Source organism: Anneissia japonica, unplaced genomic scaffold (assembly GCF_011630105.1).
Source record: "Anneissia japonica isolate Jap-2015-1 unplaced genomic scaffold, ASM1163010v1 scaffold21_len1647178_cov195, whole genome shotgun sequence".
Taxonomy (NCBI): Eukaryota; Metazoa; Echinodermata; class Crinoidea; order Comatulida; family Comatulidae; genus Anneissia; species Anneissia japonica.
In genome coordinates, this window is record NW_022750455.1 from 667195 (window position 1) to 678306 (window position 11112).

General features: G+C 35.3%; 1 protein-coding gene across 1 annotated transcript in view; it reads left to right on the top strand.

Annotated features, from left to right (window-relative positions):
- The first annotated feature begins 1283 nt into the window (after positions 1-1283).
- LOC117121371 (WD repeat-containing protein 11-like) overlaps positions 1284-11112 on the top strand; it is a 13808-nt gene continuing 3979 nt past the window's right edge. The window contains exons 1-21 of the mRNA XM_033266553.1: positions 1284-1434; positions 1712-1781; positions 2421-2616; positions 2766-2939; positions 3149-3362; positions 3988-4191; positions 4307-4440; positions 4569-5184; positions 5507-5686; positions 5924-6032; positions 6198-6315; positions 6525-6670; positions 6874-6980; positions 7449-7563; positions 7755-7923; positions 8361-8472; positions 8785-9007; positions 9289-9492; positions 9932-10027; positions 10232-10397; positions 10865-10962. Of these exons, the coding sequence (XP_033122444.1) occupies positions 1370-1434; positions 1712-1781; positions 2421-2616; positions 2766-2939; positions 3149-3362; positions 3988-4191; positions 4307-4440; positions 4569-5184; positions 5507-5686; positions 5924-6032; positions 6198-6315; positions 6525-6670; positions 6874-6980; positions 7449-7563; positions 7755-7923; positions 8361-8472; positions 8785-9007; positions 9289-9492; positions 9932-10027; positions 10232-10397; positions 10865-10962 (3516 nt within the window). The 5' untranslated portion in view covers positions 1284-1369. The remainder of the gene's footprint in view (positions 1435-1711; positions 1782-2420; positions 2617-2765; positions 2940-3148; positions 3363-3987; positions 4192-4306; positions 4441-4568; positions 5185-5506; positions 5687-5923; positions 6033-6197; positions 6316-6524; positions 6671-6873; positions 6981-7448; positions 7564-7754; positions 7924-8360; positions 8473-8784; positions 9008-9288; positions 9493-9931; positions 10028-10231; positions 10398-10864; positions 10963-11112) is intronic.

Consider the following 11112-nt stretch of genomic DNA (forward strand, 5'->3'; position numbering starts at 1 on the left):
TTGTATTGGCTCAAGAATAAGCTTTAAAATTTTAACAGTGTGTACAAAGGGCCGGGGGAGCCGCGGCTCCCACGGCTCCCCCCACCCCTGGATACGTCCCTGCGCTAGTTCGGTGTGCAACTGAACAGACTCATCAGAGAGGATCTCCGATTGTAGCTTCTAAAAACCGAAAAGTCCACTGATTAATCTCAGATAAGATAGTATAATACATACTACAAGTATAGAAATGCACGCCATCGTGTCGGGATTTAATATTTCGACATTAATTATGTCATCATCATTCCTGATGATGACATAATTAATGTCGAAATATTGAATCCCGACACGATGGCGTGCATTTCGATACTTGGAGTATGTATTATATTATCTTCTGAAGTTCCATTATTAAACTAGGCCACAGTACCAACCACAAAGTTACTTCGTTTATACTCTACTATTGATAATAATTGACACATGAACAACCAACTAAATAAAGGAATATCAATGTATACGTAGTTAAATACTATAACTCTATAAAATGATTCTTTATACTAGCCTATATCAGTGCAGACTGTTATTTTTAATGTATTGTTATATTAATTATGTAACTATAATGCATAGATATGCTATGTATTTGTTATTATTCAGCATGCATTTAAGAAGTGGGACACTTCTTGGGAAGAGGAAGCAGTGTAACCTTTCAACTTTGTATTATAGAACCAGTTAGTTCAGAACAGATATTTTTCTACTATACTTATAAAACCAAGTGAAATTCTTTCTTTACCTCAAGTATATTATGGGGTGTTCCCTCGTGGGTAGACTAGACGGCGAGGGATTCTCGGAAGAAGAGCGTGATCGTCCAACCTGTGCTGTGGGCACATTAGCTTGAATAAAAACCAGATCCAGCTTTAATTGTTGTACAACTCGGTCTTTAATTGTCGGTAGCTAATTTCTACACCAATATCGATCTCACTTTACATTACATCCGAAATTGCAGACTGTCAATTATAAATTATACAATATTATAAATTAAGACAACTTTTAAATGGTAAAGTTAACATTTTTTTTTTCTTGACTTAGCGGGCCAATTGTGTGTGTTACTTTGTATAAACTAAACATGGGACTTTTTTTTTTCTTCGTACTTTTATAAGGTTTTGGTCCTGAGGATGTCACCTAATAATAGGGGCTCTACTCTATATAAAAAGCTAAACTGACTGAACGAAAATATTTTTTGGTATAAACCAAAGATGCTAGTAGAAACTTCTTTTGGAAATTGAGGGCGCTGTATATTATGATTAGAAAATAAAAGAGCTGCATTAAAAAAGATTTGTTGGCAAATTTTAGAAGCTGCTGAGATGTCCTGATTTTAAATGTTCAACGTTAGATTACTATGAATGTTGTACCTAAGACAATTGGAGGTATACTCCATAACCTGAATAAAAGTGCATCTGACTGGTAGGTTTTATTTTCAGCTAGATTTAGGCTAGACTGGGCCTAGGCCTAGGTAGGTTTGTTTATTCACCACTCTACAGAGGCCGTACGCCGTTCTTCCGGTGGAGTCAATGCTAAGTACGAGTGTTTTGAGCCTAGGCCTAGGGTAGGCCTATCTTATTTGTTGATAGAGTTGCGTAACAGCAGGCAAAACCATAAATAGCTAGCTTCTTTCTAGGTATAGTTGTTGTATGAGTCGACATTATGAAATAAATTGATTACCTTTTTATTATGGTTGTAGGGGATGGCCTAACCTCCTTGCTTATGGCTGTCAGACTGCTGTTGTAGTGGTTGATACAAGGACTGCCCAGGTATGTATTACCAAGGGGAAAATAAGTTATTAATTATGGTATTGCTTTACTGTTTGTTGATCATATTTAATGTGCAGTGTATTTTATTTTTATGCCAAGGATTGCCATCATATATAATTATTTTCACCCATGTTGTGGTATCACTGATATGACACAATACATTACAAGATAACAATCTGTCAGACATTCCCTACCCTTCTTTTCCTATGCCAGGTTATTTTCAGGGCACACTGTTTGGTCAGGACCTGTGTCAATAGCTTATCATCCAATCCAGAATTTTAGTTTAATGTGATTTATTTGTTTATCACAGTCATTACAACAATATTTGTAAACTATTAAAAGATGTTATTTTGAATTGAATTGAATTGAGATAAAAGTGAGAAAGAACACTGAGTCATTGATGATATTCTGGAAAGGTAATTGGACACAAGGAAAGATTTCCACGCAGATTTTGCCGAAAACTAAGCTTTGACTTCTTAATCTTAATATATAAACAATGTATTATGCAGTATTTATGATTCTGTACACCTATTTTCCTAGCAATTTTCCGTGCAAATTTGAGCTGATTTTTTAGGTATCATCCACGCAATTTAAAAACTTTACAGTATGGTATCTATTCTTCTTCACCATTATTTCTAGATTATTCAAACTCTTGAGAAGCATAAAAGTCATGTGACGAGGGTAAAGTGGGCACGTGAGAATTATCATCATACAATAGAATCTCCGTACACACTACGGCTTGCCTCCGCCGACAACTCCGGTCACATCATTGTTTGGGATGTCAGTGAAGCTTGTGAACGCAGCAGTTTCTCTGAAGGCAATAAACCTGTTTTGGGTAAGATTCATTTCTGCCATTTTTGTATGATATTTATTTACAGTATTTCAAAAATGGTTTTTGAGGGTAAAATAATGTAAATGTTTTGTCACATTGTACTTAAAACTGAAAATTGTTAAATCGTTTGTTTTTACTCAATCACTTCACAGAGATGGAATGGCTTTCCACACAAGATGCATCCCATGACCTTCTGGTAGCTCTTCACCCACCTTACTCAATAATCTTATGGAACGTTGCAACTGGCACTAAACTTTGGAAGAAGACTTTCACAGATAACATTCTTTCTATGACATTTGACCCCTTTGACCCATCTAACCTAACATGTATGTCAAATTAGTACCTCTTAAAATGCAAAGATTTATTAAACATTTTATAATATTTTTATTTTTAAATTTATTTCAATTATAATCATTCATTCCATTTAGTATGATGGAATGATGAAAAATTTGTATATTAATAATTATACCATATTAAAAAAGAAACTATAGCTAAATAAAGTTATAATTCAGGTTTTATACATTTTTTTTAACAGTGCTTGGTAATGATTGTATCCTATTTGTCAACGACTTCTCAATTGCTAAGCCACCCTCAAGCAATGGACGTAAATTCTACATCACATCCCCAAACTCGACTCCTAGCCCATCAGGTAGCAGCAACAACCTTACCTCAGGAGAAAAGAAAAATGGAGGGAAATCCAAAGGAGCATTCAATAGAGTGCGCCTCCTGGTTGGTGATAATAAACCAAAGTAATTTTTTTTATTTATTTTTCTTTCATTTTATTTTATTCAATATCAAAATCGCAGTCGAGGACTGAATTAAATGATACAATAATACAGGGCAATAAAATAAAAACTTCAAAGGATTAATTATATTAATTAACAAAACACATACTGCACAGACATTCAGAAAAAAAGATTAAAAACATTTTAAAAAAATTGTTTAAAAATTAGATTAGTAAAATAAAGTTATTTATAAAGTATATGATTACAGAATAATATAGTAATAATTATTTTATCAATTGTAATATTAACAAAAATTAATTATTAATGTTTTATGTATATACAATTTATATTCTGTATAACTAGTAATTAAACTAGTTACATGTTACTGGTTGTTTTTCTTTGTGGTTGCTAAGTTTTAACATTGAGCCATAACTTGTTTCATAATGTATTGTACTCATGTGTATGCTTTTTTCCTAAAGGTTAAAGGGTGAAAGTGTTTGATGCATCACAAAATATGACTAGATGAAAAGCTCAGGATGTTTAAATTTATGTATAGAAGGATGAATTCTGACCAAAATTTGAAAAAAAAAAATGTGCAAGCTGAGTAAATAAGAAATATTGTTTATAAGAAAAAATATTTCCTCTTTAGAAATGGTGAGGGCGGTAGCTCTGATGTGGACCCAATCTCGTTGAACGACTGCATTCAGTTATGTTACCTACAGTCTTGCCGACATCATCTTCTTTTGTTGTACACGCGTGAAATCCTCATTCTGGACCTTGAGATTAATCAAACCGTCGGAACAATCCCTATGGAAAGAAGCGGTTCTCCATTCCAGATGGTTTATCCTTGCAGGTTAGTTAACATGAAAGCACTTCCTATTATTTTATATTAATGTATATATGTATGTTTTATATATTTTCATGCATCCAATAAAAATTAGTTCACAATATTTTTTCTTTCATCATAGACAACGTGATGTGCTTATATGTATGCATGAGAATGGTAGCATCAGTGTTCGTGTGCGGCGCAATGGACAGTGCGCCAACCCTCTCACGGCAGCAACGCCAATTGACCAAATAGGGAGTTTTAACAATTTTCCAGGTAATCACGTGTTGTTGAAAAACTTAAATGTATGGTGGTCAATATCTAACCACATCTAAATTTTTCAGACAGCGGAAAAGTGGTAGAAATTTGTAATTCTAGTTTTACTATTTATATATTATCATTAGGTGATGGGGGAAGCGGTTTTGACCAGCTTGATGTAATATATGACCTACGTTGCCAGTCAGATCCCCTGCGTGTCACCAAGCATGTGCGTGCATTCAGCATCGCGGTGTCATCATCAACAGAACGTAGCATTGCTCTTGTTATGAGTGACGGCCGCATTCTCTTCTGGAACATGATCACCATTGACTACATTCCAAGTACCATCAGCAACACCCATTCTCAGCTTGTCCTCACACCGCTGTACTCTCCTGGACTATCCAGCGACAGTAACGGGGAATTTGAATTTTTACCGCCAATAAAATCACCTCAGAAATCGCAAGCTGCTGCACCGTACCCAAAAATGTGCTTATCTGATCTCATTGGACACACTCAGGTACTTGGAAGCGAGAAACAACAACACGGACATGAAGTTATCTTAAAGTTTGTCTTGACAGGCTTGTTGAGCGGCGTCGGTCTGATGCCGACTGTAATTCGTATGTGTCCACCGCTTACTACCAAGAATCTTTCATACCATAAACCGTTGGTTGCAGTGGGTACAGCAACTGGTCTGGTGCAAGTATTCAACTTGTCCACTGGGGCTCTTGTCAAAGAGTACAACATACACATATCCAACATTAGGTATGCTTGTTGGTATTAAACTGCTTTATATATTTTTCCTTTAATGTAAGCTTTCATTCACATAGTGAAATTCGTCAGACGACTGGCACTTCAGATCATGGTCACCTGAATTATGGTTTAAATGATATTTTTTAGTCCATAACTATATATTAGACTATTATGGCTTCACAAATAAATTCATCATGCTTAATAATATTTATGTCTGTGATATGTAAAATAATCTATCAATATGAACATTTTTAAAAAATTCTTTTTTGTACATGTTATGCATTAAAAAAAAAATTATCTATGATTACTAAATTCAGAATTTTTAATTTTTCAGAGGTATTGAGTGGGTCAACCTCAACAGCTTCTTTTCCTTCAGTCATCCAAACCCCAATAATAATGGACTAGTCCGAAATGAGCTTCTTCTATTGGATCTCCAAACAGGACGGACTATGCCATTCAGGAAAGAAAAGGGGGAAGAGTCACCTATTGAAGCTGTAAAAGTTTCTCACCTCAAGTAAGTGATTGAATAAAGGAAAGAATCAGAAATAAATTTTTGTATGCAACTGATGATTGGTGGTTTTGTTGACTACATAATAATTATTTTATAGTAATTATTAATAATTATATTGTGTAGTCCCCCAAAAACATGAATAATAAAATGATTGATAATACTTTTGTAAATATATGCTTGATGAATTAATAATTGTTGATTGATTGATTGATTAACCTTTTATTATTTATTCTTTGCCAGGCTTTATTTTATTATAATGTTCAAAGAAAAGGCATTCGAAGTATGGGATATGAAGTCATGTACAATGCTCAGAGAAATGCCTGGGAACTTTCCTATAATCACAACTTTGGTAATAAATTTATATGTTTGTATATATTTGTGTATATATTTACATTACTTCCACTGTATTGAAATAAAATTTAATTATAATAATACAAATTAAAAAAAATAATAAAATATAATATAATAAAATATGATATAATATAATGGCTGATATTAATTTGGCATTTGACAGGAATGGTCACCATCACATAATGTCAAGAATTTAAAGAAACGACAACAGGCTTTACAAGAATCATTAACGGGCAACTTGCCTGCTAAAGATGCGACTCCAGTTACAACACATATACTAGGTATGTTTGAGGGCGCCACACCATGCACCATTGATGATGTTACAGTTAGAGGTACTCTTGTTAATGTTATAGGCAGTGACCCACCGTGGAGGTGGAGTGATTTAATGTTCAGACCTCATTTGTTTATGTTTAAATCATACGTCATCAATTCAATTATATATCTTTGAACAGGTAATTATTGACAATAATTAATTAAAATTCTGTTCAAGATACTGTTGGGGTACACACTAGCACTAAAACTGCTTCACCATCCATTGCTCGAGAGCATTTTGTGTTTACGGACAACAATGGACTTCTGTATCATTTCATTGTTGAGGGCAGTACAGTTAAAGATGGTTCCAAGATGCCACCTGAGGTAAGGCAATTGTGTAGCTTACATATGAGTTTCTGTATTGTTGTGTGCAGTGTAAGTGATTAATATTATTAATACTCCATTAGCATCATGTCAAACATAAGGCCCAACAATAAGTACTACCTTATACTGGCTGGCAGTATGTACTTTTAGATAACATGTAAATATTTTACATTGTATTAACACAGTAATTTGTTTGTCAACAGAGTGGAATGGGTAGTGTGACATGTATTGCATGGAAACAGGACCTGATGGTATTAGGTGACACTGAAGGCAACTTAAATCTCTGGGACATCAAGGGTAAAATATCCAGGTAGGTTTATTTTCAATCTCGCAGAAATCAAGGGTAAAGTAGTCTGGTACCTTATCAGTACACACACTCACATATACCAAACGTAATATCAACATGTCCAGGTGGCTTTATACAGTAGGGGTAAATTATTCATGTGATTTTATTTAAACCTCTCATATGTTTTAGTTTTGCACTGTGTTAAGCATAAAAAATATAAACTTTATCACATGGCCGGTGATTGCCTTTTTTTCAATGTTCTGCCTATGGACATTAAAGCTTAAAGCCAAATGTGATGTTTTCAAGAAACACTAAATATATACTTCCCTAAAGTATTTTTTGTTGAGAAACTGTTTTTGAAAATATGGTACATTCTTCAACATAGCTGGTGTTATGATTATAATTGAGATAGTTTGAAATACAGTATGCCTAGACTAGCCTAGCCTAGCCTGGCCTAGCCCAGCCCAGTCTAGCATATATCTCATCTTCCAGGAATGTACCTACACACCGTGGATGGCTGAAGAAGTTGAAGTTTGCTCCCGGGAAAGGCAATATGAGATTAATGGTGCTATGGAATGATGGCGTTGATATATGGGACACATCATCAGTAAGAAAAAATGTTTAAAGATTTACTTAAAACATGTTACTTGATATTATAGTTTATCTCAATTTTAATGCAACTATATTTCTCTTACTTGCACAACTTAACATTTTTATTGATAATGTTAAATATTATTAATATTATTAACACAGAACATAATTACGGTATTTTTAAAAGTTTTTTATTCTTGGTTACAGATTTCCAGAATTAGTGGTCTTCGTGGTAATAAGGAGAGTTTCAAAGTGCTGGATTCTGATTGGGCGTCATCTGATAAACCAGTTGTGCTTACCGAAGATGGATGCTTGAGAGTGTATGACGTAGAGCTTAAGACTACCTGTACATCCCTGGCGCATAGTGTGCTTCCAGGTAAAGTGTCATGGAGAATCACTTCTGTTTCTGACAGAGTTATTAGAAGGGACTGGAGCATGACATGTCATTCTAACTTTCAAGGGAGCACAGAGGTGTCAGTTAATATGAAACAAAATACAGTGGGGAAAGGGGGGCATAGAGGAAGGGCACGCACTCCCCTAAGAAAACTTGCACTTTGCATTCACCCCTGTGAAAAAGTTGGCAGTAAAACATCATGCTCAAGTTGATAAAAATAATCTCATATCACCGTATTTTGTGAGCTAGCGCCACCTCACTTAGTCATCGAACCCTCCCCACTTCACCTTTGCGCCCCAATCATTCCCCCTTTTCAAGATGCCTAGAATATGCCACTGACAAAACATGCACTAGAGCCTTAATCTGCATCTTCTTCATCCTCAAAAAATTAACCAGAATGCTTTTTGTTAATTCTTCAGAACCTGTTTTCTGCCCTCATCTGCTGACAGCAAAGGCCGGGCTAGCCATGAAATATACCATCCAACACCAGGCCTGGAATGACTCGTACACCTTAGAACTTTCAAGTGAATAGTAAGTAGAATTGTGGAGGCCTTGGTGTCATAAAAATAAATATATATATACTGCCCTCTGTTGCTGAAATATTAATGCAATGCCAACTAATATTTCTGTTGCCATACAAAATATTAAATTTTCAAATATTCGAAGAGTTTCATCTGGTTTTGGTTTTGTTAAGGATTAAAAAAGTTCTACAACAATACTAACTTTTACTTGTAAAAAGTTGTGTCACTCATTAAGTCCATGGTATTCTAGACAACTAAGTGCATTTAACAAACCAGTCCAATGAAATGTATATTACTTTTAGTGATTCATTTATTTTTGTAGTGAAACTCCAGAAGATGAAAACATCATTGAGCTGGTGAATACCCAGATGAATATCTTGCCAATGGAGATCCAGTCCTACTTGGCTTCCTGTCCATACGGAACAGCTCAACGTTGCTTGTTTGCTGCCAATTTATTTGGAGATGAAGCAGAGATGAACTTCTGGACTGTGGCACTGCATTACTTGAAGAGCGAGCAAGCCAGACTTAGCTGTACAGTTCACAAGGTGTGTCCTGGTCTAATTATTTTTGTACTTGTATTTTGTGTTTTAGCCTAATTTTTCATATTTTTTGTTTATATGAGGTAAGAACTGTGCCTTAATGGTTAAAATCTTTGACTTCCAACTAGAATACTGTTGCATCTTCTTTTTATGTTCTCTTGTTTTACTCCAATGTACCAATGTTCCAGTTATCCAGTCAAAGACAAATAATTAACAACAACTGAAGAAGTTGCATCATTTCTTAGTAAATTCTTCATTTATAGAAAACGTGTTTTGTAAAATTGCAGAATTGCACAGAGCTTGCAGCAACACCCTCAACGTCCAACATCTATCTCCCTGGAGATCCTCTAGACCCAATGCATATAGCAGGTTGCAGTGATCTATTGCATCTTACAGATGGGAAGGATAATGCTGGAAAGCAATGCACGTGCCTCAAGGAACCATCTCTGGACTTCTGCTATGATACCCTCTGTACCAACCAGTCATATAAGGTTTGTCTTGTGTTTTATTTATTAAAAACAAATTCTGTTGGTTCTCAACTTTTTGATGATCAATATCTATTGCTTTATTATTATTAAGTTGAGCAGCTTAGCTCAGTCAGCTAAACTGTTGGTAGCCACTATGTGTGCACTGAACCGTGGAGATGTCTTGGTCCCTGGCTCTTCTTGTATTTCAGCTGAAATGCAAGTTACGATAGCGCACCGTCTTTCAGATAAGGCGTTAAAGCTGTTGGTCCTGTGTGCATTATGGCCAATGTGCACGTTAAATAATGCAATACTCTCTTCGGAAAAGAGTAGGGGATTGTCTTCCAGTGTACTGCCCAATCACCATCCAGAAGGACCCCACTGGAAATAAGTCTTCTTCAGATATTTGCGGGTTATCCTTGGTGTTCAATCCAATCCAAGTTTGATTTTGTTTTTCCATATTTAGCACTACCAACTGGAACGTCTGAGTCTCCATGACAGCAAGAGGGCGACATATACACATACTAAGAAATGTGCAGAAAATTTGATGCTTCTGGGACAGGTATGAATAATTTTGTCAGATTAGTTTCTGATTGGTGGACGATATGTTGATGACAGTTGAACAGAAATTTAAATACTGCTTTTACAAAAAAAATAACATGTATAAAATTTAGTAAAATACATGGGAGGTTAATTGCATTCATTTATATGCACTTTAATGTCGTAGTTCATGAAAGTTCATCAGACTTTGCAATTCTCTTTGTAGACTGATAGAGCTGTACAACTTTTCCTTGAAACTGAATCAGAGAATGACAGTTATTACGTGGACCTTTTGAGGGCGTGCTTGGTGGCAACGATCAGGTCTTCTGGTGCGTCTCAGAGTACAATTAAACTAGTAGCAACAAGTCTCATAGCAAATGGTAGATTATCGGGTAAGTTGCAATTCATAATGAAACATATTGAGGGCGGTCTTCATAGATGCAGTTCTCCTATCTACCTGTAGTCTAGGGCTAGGACTACAAATGAAAAGCAAGTTGTTTTAGCAAAATAATATCATATGTACCTCTGCTGTAATCTTAAGCAATGGATGATTTGACATAGTTTTTCTACAAGATGAGTTGAATTCCAAAGACATGCTATGGTGAAGCTGTTTTTTTAATTTATGTGGGTCTACTTTCATAGGACGTTGTCTACCCTATGTATTGTTGTAAAAAAAAAAGGTGAGCTTAAATTTCACAGTTTTTCTTATACGATGAAAATTAGAGTACAAGGGGAATTATTCCCTTGGGGAAGGGACTGCATTTACTGCAGAGTATAAACATAATTCTACTGTTAACTCCTGCTTTAACCAATGTGAATGCAATTTAAATCATTGTGTTCTCCTTGCTTGATTCTGTAGAGGGAGTGCAATTGCTGTGTCTGATTGATAAAGGACTGGATGCCTGCAGGTATCTACAAACCTATGGTCAATGGAATCAGGCAGTGTGGCTAGCCAAGGTAACATGCATGTTAGCATATACTACCTGACTCTCAGGATGCATGCTAATGTTAAGCGCTGTACAGAATATCATATGGTCATGATGACATCACATCAATACCATATATAGGCACATCATTACCATATATAGGCACATCATTACCATATAT